Source organism: Nilaparvata lugens, chromosome 12 (genome assembly GCF_014356525.2).
Source record: "Nilaparvata lugens isolate BPH chromosome 12, ASM1435652v1, whole genome shotgun sequence".
Lineage (NCBI taxonomy): Eukaryota > Metazoa > Arthropoda > Insecta > Hemiptera > Delphacidae > Nilaparvata > Nilaparvata lugens.
In genome coordinates this window covers 2,379,171-2,391,042 of record NC_052515.1, presented here as the reverse complement: position 1 = coordinate 2,391,042, position 11,872 = coordinate 2,379,171, and the positions used below count along the sequence as shown (strand labels likewise).

Sequence of the window (11,872 nt, the reverse complement as noted above, 5' to 3'; positions counted from 1 at the left end):
GGCAAGGCAGAGAATTGGCAACGCTGTTCCCCTCTCTTTCTTTACTGTCATTATGATGTGAACTCCACTACAGTTCGAGCACAGAGAAGAGGAAAATTTTGACATAATTTTGTCCACTTGAGGTTTTAGTCAGTTGCTAGTTAGATTGATTTGTTCAGCTAGTTTTTGAGTAGAATTCAAACATTTTGAACCTGCCAGAGAAAAATGTCTCATACAATCTTCCTGCTTGTGGCTGTCATAGTGACTTGTTTTCTTCCAGAAGAGTGAGTACAACTTTTTCTCAAGTAGTTTTGTACGTAAATACTGGCTCTCTAAATTTAAATAGCTCAAAATACAAGCTTCAAATGCTCTGATGTGGACTCTATAAAACGAATCAAATCTTTGTGTAGAATAACATATCCATTCAGGAAAACCACATACATAGAACATAGAAGATAAGAAAAATTTACTCACCAAATCCCAAATCCAATATGATTGTCTTGAATCGAATTGTTTGCCTACTTCTATTTGAGGTAAAAGATTTTTGGATTTAAGTGGAATGTTTAATATTTTTTGTTATTGAGAAGGAAGATGTTTTGTTTGGATTTGTATTTTGAAATTTATTAATCTGATAAATTCAAAATTATTGTAGTGCATAGATTTTTCTGGACTTAAAATAGTGTGTGAATCAAGTTATCATTTACATAACCTCTTGACTGTGTATTCCAAATTAAGGTTTAAAGCAGTTTTGGGCGAATGCCTGTTGTTTTTACCTGCGTTGTATCTATTGTCTATGAATAAATGAAATGAAATGACAGTTGGATAGGATAGATGAGAGGGAAAGATCGGTGAAATTATGCAAACCGAAAGGGTGACTACTAAAGTTGGTTTCTTGCTGTTTCCCGGTTCTAGGATGGAATTTACTGTCTGGATATTCAACACTAAGATTTGAATATGAATAGAAACAGAAAACTAAACTTGCGCTCTGGCATTCACTTTTCACTTATTAATACGAAACGTGAGTAACTTTTCACGTAAAACGAAAATGCAATTTATGTACACAAAAAAAGGCCGAATTTCCTATGATATTAAATGACACGAATATTTAGACAGATTAAGGGCGAATTTCCTGAATCTTAAAGCCTCGACAGGGAGTGCTAGTGTTAGCAGTACGAGAGCTGAATTCACACTGACACTCAAACCGGACGATGCCTGAGCGATAAATTGATGAGTGGAAGATAATTTAAAATTATTATGGAAAATCTGGCAGTCAATTAGCGAATGAATACAATTTCAAATGGCCTCAACAAGTTAATATGGGCTTATCATCTTATTAACATATAGAGAACTTATACCTATGCGATCTTACCTCTATTCTTCTTCTTCCTTTTCTGATAAGAGAGGGTATGGTTGTGTTCGTTCGCATCAAAACATGTCAACCAGTAGAATGCTTTCCGGAAAACAAGAATGATTCAAATCTCCAAAATCTGGTGTAGCGCACTCACACAACTTTCCTTGCCGTTATGAAAATTTATCACCTGACGCTAGTGTTCCCGCGAATCTCAAGTCTACTATTCAAAGATCCAAGCCAGCTGGTGACAGGACAATAAGGCTGTAGACACACGAAGTTTGCTTTCTCTTCATAGTGAATGATTTAATAGAATCAACAGTTGGCAACAGTTTGTAATTGAAATAATAACATTTTCTCGAATTTCGAGCTCATTTTCAATATTAGGTGGGAATGTTACTCAACATTAACTGTAGAGATTTTCATGCTCAATCTTTTCCACTTGAAATTTTTTGTTTAAATATTGTATCTGAAGCCCGATAATTGGGAATCCAAAATCAAACTTTGCATAGATGGGGCGGAGCTCCTGAAATTTTTACAGATATGGGATCAGTGGCAGTTGATAGAGCTCATCGATGACTATTCTAGGTATGAATTTGATCAAAATCGTTGGAGCCGTTTTCGAGAAAATCGCGAAAAACCCTGTTTTTGACAACATTTTCACCATTTTATCCGCCATCATGAATTGCATCAGATCGAAATTGTTCGTGTCGGATCCTTATATTGTAAGGACCTTAAGTTCCAAATTTCAAGTCATTCCGTTAATTGGGAGATGAGATATCGTGTACACAGACGCACATACACTCATACACACACACACACACAACACACACACACCACACACACACACACACACACACACCACACACACACACACACACACACCACACACACACACACACCACACACACACACACACACACAACACACACACACACACACACACACTCACACACACACACACACACACACACACACATACAGACCAATACCCAAAAACCACATTTTTGGACTCAGGAGACCTTGAAACGTATAGAATTTCGGAAATAGGGGTACCTTAATTTTTTCGGAAAGCAATACTTTCCTTACCTATGGTAATAGGTCAAGGAAAGTAAAAATTTGCACAAAGATTCTAGAAGTATCAATCTCGTGCTTTTCGAAGCCCAAATTTCAATTCTGCTTCCAGATTTTACAGAAATAATGTTCAAATTTAATTTATGGGACATGAATATATAATTGAAATGTATGTTGTTCCCCTATCTTTTTCCACTGTCATTATAACGTGGACCTCACTATAGTTGTCTGGTCTATTTTGGAATTGGAATTTCAAGAATATGTTGTTATTCATTATTTGTCTATTATACAGGGTGTTCTGCCATGAATATAAGGGAGTTAATTATCTTAGAAAGGATGTTCTTGATGGAGACACTGATGGACTTGTCATTACAGTGGATGTTCAGCTTCAAACTATAAATGAGCCTATCAAAGGACCTCATGATCAGGAAAATTTCAATGCTGTGTGAGTTATAACATAGAGAAACTATAGCATAACAAGATATTCCAAGGTATAGGGCGTTTATGTTCCAAATTCCAATCTTCAAGCCGATAGTCCTAGTAGTTGTTGTTTATCGTGAACCTATGAGACACTGGTAGTGTCTCATACTGTGCCGTTCTTTCACTCAATACAATAAACTCGACAAAACGTTACCTTAATTTCTAAAAGTTACCGAAGTTGAAAAGTTACGAAAACTCTCCAAAAACCTTCTGAGAGTTGAGATATCTTTGCCAAGGTCATGAAGTATTGTCGTTTTGGGGGTTTATGTAAGTGTGAAACGAACAATAATCATTTATAAAGTTTTAACTGTCTTTTTCTACTGGATAGTAAGTTCCGGTGAAGTTCTGTAATGTTTTATCTTTCATTTTGAGATAACCTAAGATTTCAGGTATATGTAACTATAGAGAGAAGATAGCATTAGGAGATATTCCATGGTATAAGGCGTTTAGGTTCCAATTTCCACAGTTGAAAGCCGATTGTCCTAGTAGTTGTTATTCGTTGAGCTATGTGTCGCTGGTAGTATCTCATACTGTGCCGTTCTTACACTCTCACCCCAACAAAACAGTAATAATAGACAGTAGTCGACAGTAATCGGCTTGACTTAACAAAAATCGGCTTCAAATTTGGAACATATACGACCCATGCCATGGGATATTTTCTCTCTTTGGTACAGACTTGAACCTTATTAGTATTCTACGAATTTTGGTAGAGAGTGAGTGGGAAGGATACTTCGAATATTCTTTACGAAGAATGGACATTGGTATGTCCAAAGCTCCGCGAATTTATGTAGATGCATATCAATATTATCTATTTTATCTATAGTTATTACAAATTGCTTTTTTCATATCATATACAGCTCAATAATTATTTTCTTAATTTATATTTTGTAAATTCATCTTCAATTTTGCTGTATTGTAAGATATTGTATATAAGTGTATAAGCCAGTATATATTGTAATCTACATAAATAAAGTATTCAATCAATCAGTCCTTTTTACAAATCAAGTTCGTTGGACACCAAAATTGACAGGCTCCTTCCTCCTTTTTAAGGATATAACAAATAACAAACAAAGTGCATAAACAAATGAATTATTGTTGAAATTTAACATTATTAGGGCTGGTTTCCAAGTTTTGGATTTAGCTAAGTTATAGACTTTAAACAGCTGGAGTCAGAAAATTGGCTTTTTCGTAGTCCACGTTTAAATTAAATTTCGAGAAGCTAGTAAATTGAACATGAAATGATATAAAGAGAAAATAGTGTAAAGTATCAGCTATTTTGAATTATTCAGGAATGTTTGATTCCATGGTAATCTTTATTTTCTCATTTCTATGATTGAAAACGTTTTCCCTTGACGAAGTGAAACATTCCTAAATAATATTCAAAATATCTTAAACTTCACTCTATTTTCTTTTTATTTCATTTTGTGTTCAATTTTCTAGCTTTTGCGAAATTTATTCTAATCGTTGACCATGACTACGTCCCGTTTCGGAAAGCCAATTTTCTGACTCCAAATGTTAAAAGTCTAGAACTTAGCTAAATCCCGAGCTCGGAACCCGGCCCTTTGGAGAGTTCATTGCATGCAATTGCTACAGTTTTTCCCATTCATTCATAACATCAGCTGATGCTATTTGGAAGCTATCACAGAGATAGATCTCATGCGCTGACACAGCTGGGTAATATCATAGAGAAACAATAGCGTAAGTAGATATCCCATGGTATAGGGCGTTTATGTCGCAACTTTTACTGTTATCTCAAGCCGATAGTTCATGTAATTCTTTCTCGTGAAGCTGTGTGACACTGCTAGTCTCTCATATTGTGCCGCTCATACACTCTCACCCCAACAAAACAGTAAAATTCGAAAATGAGATAACAGTAAAAGTTGCGACATAAACGCCCTATACCATGGGATATCTACTTAAGCTATTGTTTCTCTGTGATATTATATTGTCGCTAGTATTTTTGTTTTGAATAAAATATTTTTTGTGTACCAAGCATTAATATTATTAGAGAATTTAGCTATTTTAAGTATTTTTTGTCCTCATTTTTTGAGTTTCATTTTCCGAACAGCTGTATGCCCATTGCGGACAACACAATGGTGAAGGGTTCAATGACGCAGAATGATGTAAACTTCGGAGGTCTGGGTGCCGATACGAAAATGAAATCTGTAATTGAACTCCTAACCTGCTTCGTTCCACAGGTTTGTGTTTATTATTCAAAATCAAAACATTCATACTAATATCATCTCATTACCATTTGAATGAATGAAAAAGTATAAACTCAACCTCCCATTAAACATAGAATCATTAAATTAAAACATAAAACATTCGAACATAATTGAACATAATCTTTTAGGTTATTTAGACAATTTGAAATCCATCCAAACTGAGATCCTCACCCTGTCGTGGTCGACGACGCATTTAGGCACAAATGAAAACTTATTTTTTGTGTGGCGAAAAATAGCGTTCGCACCACGGGCAAAAATGTGTTTCCGGCTCTCAATCTTTTCTAGTCCTCGGCCTACGGCCTCGGACTTGAAAACCGATTTCGAGCCAAAAAGTCTCATTTTCGGCCCTAGGTGCGAAATATACTATTTCAAAGCCTACTCCAAAATCCAGCACTCTGGTCCGCAACTTGTGTGTGGGACTGTGTCAAAATTATGACTCAGCTGTTGAACTTTTGTAATCATTCAATCAGGTACTTAGTTCCGGATGCAAAAGAGCCGGGTTATTTTCAAACCTGATTAATTCCAGTGGATCCATCTTTTTGGAATGGTCTTCTCTGATTTGGTTCACGTGAAATTAATCAGGATTAAAATTTAACCGGCTTTTGTGCAACCGGGCCTTTGTGAGGGAAATTTTTGCATTCCTCTGGGAATTAATCTAAATTTACTGTGATTAGATAGAACATTTCTGTATGAACTATGAATGTTATTATAATTTTTTCTCTCGTAAAACATTTTTTATGCTTTTGTACTCCAGAGCGAAGCTCTGTCCCCGATATACAACTCGAAATAATTATGTATCGTTTAAAAAATATCAATTAGCCCAAGGAAACTAGTTCTTTTTCATAATAGTATTAAGATGAGATATTTTGTTAATAAATTACTAGTAGTTCTGTGAACAGTATACCTCATGCAGTATTCTCATCCACAAGTACTTGATTGAAACTATAGACCTTATGGAAATACAGCATTAGACTGGCTTCTCCACACATCTGTGTAATCACTTGTCAGCTGATTTATGATGAATAATTCTATAGTCTTATTTTTACTCTAATATTGGCGTATGAAGGAGGCTCCTTTTTCCTTTTATATTATCCTTGAAATGCAAAATCTCCAAAAACATTGTACATAGGTCGACGCGCAATTTAAAAAGGAACATACCTGTCAAATTTCATGAAAATCTATTACCACGTTTCGCTGTAATTGCGCAACATATAGACATATAAACATTTAAAGATTAAGAGAAATGCCAAACCGTCGACTTGAATCCTAGACCTCACTTCGCTCGGTAAATAATTGAAACATTTCTACTAATACAATGATAAAGTAAGAATTATTATCTGATATTTTGAATAATCCTAACAGCATAGTTTTTGTATTCTCAATCATGAATAAATCATTTGACGTTTGCAAAAACCTTGAAATATATTGTTCATACTCACATATCAGCATTATCATCTATGAATAACACCTATAAGCTCCCCAATTATATTATCCTTGGAATGCAAAATTTCCAAAAACCTTGTATATACGTCGACGCGCAATTTAAAAAGGAACATACCTGGAAAATTTCATGAAAATCTGTTACCGCGTTTCGCCGTAGATGTGCAACATATAAACATTTAAACATTCAAACATTTAAACATTAAGAGAAATGCCAAACCGTCGACTTGAATCTTAGACCTCACTTTGCTCGGTCAATTAATTCTACATTGTTGAAAGACGAACGGCAGAGCGAAGTGAGAAAGAGATAGCGTGTTCCGCTTTGTTGAATGATAGACAAGGATAGCAATACATTGCCAATCAAACACTGTTATTATAATGTGGATCCCACTCGAGTCTATCATCACATTCAATGAATTCAAAATTTTTATAGTTTTTGCTTTTTAAATGTGATTTTGTGTTTGAAAATAGTTTTCTTGATTTTAAAATTTATAAAATAGGAACTCAGGAAGTGGAAGTGTAAATTTTTAGTGAGAAAACATGAAGAACCCAATACATAACCTATAAACTTGAGTGTTGATAGGAAATGACATTGGGTAATACGGCAAGGCAGAACATCCAAAAGGATCTCTCTGCCGATAAAAGCCATAAGAGTAAATAAATGAATTCCCCACAGCAAAGAAGCATTATTCTCATTATATCATTTCGATTCAATTTATGTTTTCTCATTGCAGAGTACTTTTGGATTTCATGTAGTGAGAAGGTCCTACTATATCATGGAAAAAGTGCAACATGTATATCATAGCGGTGGCATTATCAAAGCTAGAAAATACTCATTTCTAAATAACGATGGAGAACTTGTTAAAGGAGCAAAAATCACTGTGGAAACTTACAGTCCATACCTGCAGTTCGACAAGAAATTATCTCCAATTCAGTGAGTTCTATCATAGATAAAAGATAGCATAAGAGGATATCGTATAGTATCACGTCAACCTTCAAAATTTTCAAATCATCATTCGTGGACCGAAAATAAAGTGACGAAGCAGTGTGTGATTTCATAACCTATTACCTTTAGACAAAATTCACATTTTATCACAATTTTTGAAGAGAAATAGAACAGGCTCAGCCTAGTTTTTCCTCCTAAGTCATTATTATATTATGGTCATAGTGTTTTATGAAATGGATGAATGAATAAATATTTCCAATACTATGAATGAAGAGCAAGAGATAAAATCACTGGAAAGAGTGCAAACTATGAAATACCTGGGAATATTCTATAAAAACAAAAGCAAAAATATTAAATCATAATCCTCAACATCCTAAAATTTAGACACACGAATTTAGACCAACACGTCAAGTGGAACAAACACATAGAATATTTATGTTCAAAATTAAAGTACTTGATACACATCTTCTACAAAATACATAAAATGAAAAATTTGGATATAATTTTATTAGGAAAGTATATTATGCATACACCCACTCATTATTTCAATATGTAATAGAAGTCTGGGGCGCCGCCTTTGACACACATTTAAAAACAGTTTTTATTTTGCAAAAACACATGATAAGAGCAGCTCTTGGAAGACCACGACTTTATTCAAGTAGAGAAATTTCATCGAACTAAATGTCCCGACTCTGAGACAGACCTACACAAAGACCTTAAAGAGATATAGACCCACAATGCCTATGCATTCCCAATGATAGCTCTTACTTGAAATTGAAGGCCGCCATTGGGGTATTTTAGCACGAGATATTATGTAAATATATTTGTAATACTATAGATCACAAAGGCATTGGTGGTATTGGCATGTAATAATCTTATGGGTTGCCCCCTCAATGGCGGATTTCAATTCCAAGTACGACACTAGCGCTGCATGTGAGTTTATGCATCTTCAAGGTCTTTGGACCTAAATTAGAAGAGTAATTCGTTACATGAACAAACATAGAAATCAGTTTAAAATTCATACAACTCCCTATAACATACGGGCAAACAGTACAAATACATTTAACATACATCTCATAAAGCTTACTATATGCAGACATCAACTTCAATACCATTGCAATTATTTAATCAATAAAATACCACTAGATTTTGTTAACGGGAATATAACTGGAAATTTGAATAGAATTATACAGGAATGGATTGACAGGAACATCTACCTTAAATTAATCTAATGAATAAGAGTTTGAGATACATTCGTGTATGTCTAAATTTTAGGATGTTGAGGATATGATTTAATATTTTTGCTTTTGTTTTGTATTCCTACTTTTCTTTATTACTATTGTGATTTTATTTTGTATCATGTAATTACAATTGATTCACACCTGCACTCAGGGTCTCCTTTGCAGGTTGTTATTGAACTTTATTGTTGATAATAATATAGTGTATGTAAATAATGTATCTATTTTGAAGAGACAATAAAACAATTTCATTTCATTTCAAATATCCCATGGTATAAAATTTTCTGTTTCAAATTTCCAAGCCGATTCTTTGTTGATTCAAACCGATCACTGGCGACCACTGGCTATTATTACTGTTTTGTTAGGGGAGAGTGTAAGGCCCGCCGCAAAGTGGGCCCACGAAAAGCAACCCACGCCGTGGGATGTTTTGTAAAACATTGCTTTAGAATTATTCAGATTCAATCAGCTGACAAGTGGATTACTCATTGCATGTATTGCACAGATGTCTAGAGAAGCCTAGCAATGGTTTACAAAACATCCTACGGCGTGGGTTGCTTTTCGTGGGTCCACTTTGCGGCGGGCCTAAGAACGGCACAGTATGAGAGACTACCAGCGTCACATGGGCTCACAAAAAAGAACTACTAGGACTATCGGCTTGAAACAACAGTGGAATTTGGATCATAAACACTCTATACCATGGGATATAAATTTTGCATATAGATTCTCACTCAACCAAGGATAGTTATAGGACTATTTTCAATTCTTCAAGATTTCATTACGTCAAATTTTCAGTTCGTCAATTTCTCAGACCCTTGCGGAGCACGGGTTACCTGCTAGTTATTAGATGAAACCCAAAGATAAATGCTGTAAACCATCATGGAGATTTCTGTTGTTAACCCTGTTGTGAATATATTTGCTTCTGTTGTTAACCCTGTATTAAATTTATTTGCTGTAGCAGATGTCTTTGGGGTGGTTTATTTATTCCTACATTGATAAATACAAATATCTTAGGACCGAGCCTCAGTCTGGAGTACAAAAGCATGAAAAATGTATTACGAAAGATGAAATTATAATATATTCATAGTTTATACTAAAGGGTTCTATCTAATCTTAGTGGATTGAGATTAATTCCTAGAGGAATTGCACAAAAGCCGGTTAAATTTTGATCCTGATCAATTTCACGTGAACTAAATCAGAGAAGACCATTTCAAGAAGATTACCTCTGTGATTGGTTCTACTGGAATTAATCAGGATTAAGATTCAACCAGCTTTTGTGCAACCGGCACTAAGTACCTGATTGAATGATCACAAAAGTTCAACAGCTGAGTGATAATTTTGTCTCAGTCCCACAAGCACTCGCTCTTCCACTTCCATCATCAATAGACGACGAAATTATCAGCTGTTTTTCCAAGGATAATCATTATCATCCTTTTAATGTCATTCAGCGAGTCTTCCCAGGAATGAGATTTAGTGCAATCGAATTTTTATATTATGAACCTACTATGTTCTGAATTTCGTGAGAATCGTTACAGCTGTTTTCGGGATCCGGTGACATACAAACATAAATATAAACATCTGAACAGTTAAACAGAAATTGCTCATTCAATTGTATAGTTTATTATTTACAGCATTTAACTTTGTGCTTTCGTAAAAAAAAAATATTCTCATTCATGAACTAAATGTTTGTTTTGTTATTTGCAGAGGGCACATACCGAAATTTTGGTATTTCGATAATCAATGATTTTGATGTCAATAAAAAAAAATAAATAAATAATGTCAATGATTTTCATCAATGATTATGATGATTTTGTTATTTGCAGAGGGCACATACCGAAATTTGGGTATTTCGATAATCAAAGATAAGGTCCTCGGTGTACGAGAAATTCAGTCAGATTAAAAGATGGAAAATGATGAAGAATAATACAGATAAAATAAAAATAATACATCTCAAATATAGCTAAAAAAATTATTCATTTAAAATACGATAAATGTATTCGTTTAGTGTGAGTACTTGATGATCATCATATATTTGTTGAAATATTTGTTTAGTTGAAATTGTATTTGAGAATGAGTGATTCATTTTGTTGAATCTTTTTGTTGATGTATTTAAGTTTATCTTTGTTTATTGTTGAATAAATTAACTACTCAAGTCTTGAATGTTCTTTGTTTTATTCGTAACCATCTGTGAATACATCATTACTTGATACCATAGATTTAACCTGTAAGGTCCACGTTATAATGGCAGTGAAGAAAGATGAGAGAACATCGTTGCCGATCCTCTGTCTTGTCAATGCCTTCTATAGACGGTAACTCATACAGGTTTATTAATGTAATATTAACTGTTCATTCTCGTTCCGATTAATCAATCAATATCGGGGCAACGAGATTCGCTCGTTATTTATTTATGAACTATTGATAAACAGAACACAATTCTTTAAAATGATTAGGGAAGGACTAACAGGCACAGCTCAAAACTGTTTCTTCCCCGAATTTTGATTTATACACTATAACAGTCCAGAAAGTAGGTTATGTTCCATACACTTGAATTCAGGTTAGTAGTGGAGTTTTGAGAGAGCTGCCTAACCAATAGAAATCGAGGGGTGTGGCCTCCCCCCTCCACCCCCCCAGCCCCAGTCGGCCATTTTGGCCCCGCCCCCAGCCAATAGGAATCAAAGGGCGTGGCCACGCCCCCCTCCACTCCCCCTGCCCTAGTCAGCCATTCCCCTCCACCCCCCCAGCCCCAGTCGGCCATTTTGGCCCCGCCCCCAGCCAATAGGAAGCAAGGGGCGTGTTCAAAATGGCGTCGTGCCCCCACCACCCCAACCAATAGGAAGAGGCCATTGTAGCAGGTGTCCATCTCCCCTACCCAGCTGTTCAAAATGGCGTCCCCCTTCCCCCACCACCCCAACCAATAGGAAGCAGGTGTCCCCAACGGTTCCCCAGCGGCGGCGGCCATCTTTGTTTTAGCAGGTGTTAACTGACATCTGCTGCCCCAGTTAACACCTGCTTAATTTGCATATTAAAAATATCCCCAATTTAAAATCTTTAAAATCTTTAAAATCACAGATATCTAAACTCTCAAACTACACTACTACTATACTACTAATCTATTCCCAGTCATATTTTTTTTTTTTTTTCCTGC

At 35.2% G+C, this 11,872-nt stretch overlaps 1 protein-coding gene across 2 annotated transcripts; it reads left to right on the top strand.

Moving 5' to 3' along the window:
- LOC111047877 lies at nt 1-10,624 on the top strand. 2 transcript variants are annotated; one of them, XM_039438641.1, is made up of 5 exons: nt 4-263; nt 2,694-2,846; nt 4,950-5,079; nt 7,281-7,480; nt 10,551-10,624. In XM_039438641.1, the coding sequence occupies exons 1-5, from the start codon at nt 205-207 to the stop codon at nt 10,591-10,593; spliced, it is 585 nt and encodes a 194-aa protein (XP_039294575.1). In that variant the 5' UTR covers nt 4-204; the 3' UTR covers nt 10,594-10,624. The 2 variants fall into 2 exon arrangements, with proteins under 2 accessions (XP_039294576.1, XP_039294575.1); XM_039438642.1 differs by lacking the exon at nt 2,694-2,846 and having other exon boundaries at nt 1-263.
- Nucleotides 10,625-11,872: the final 1,248 nt, after the last annotated feature.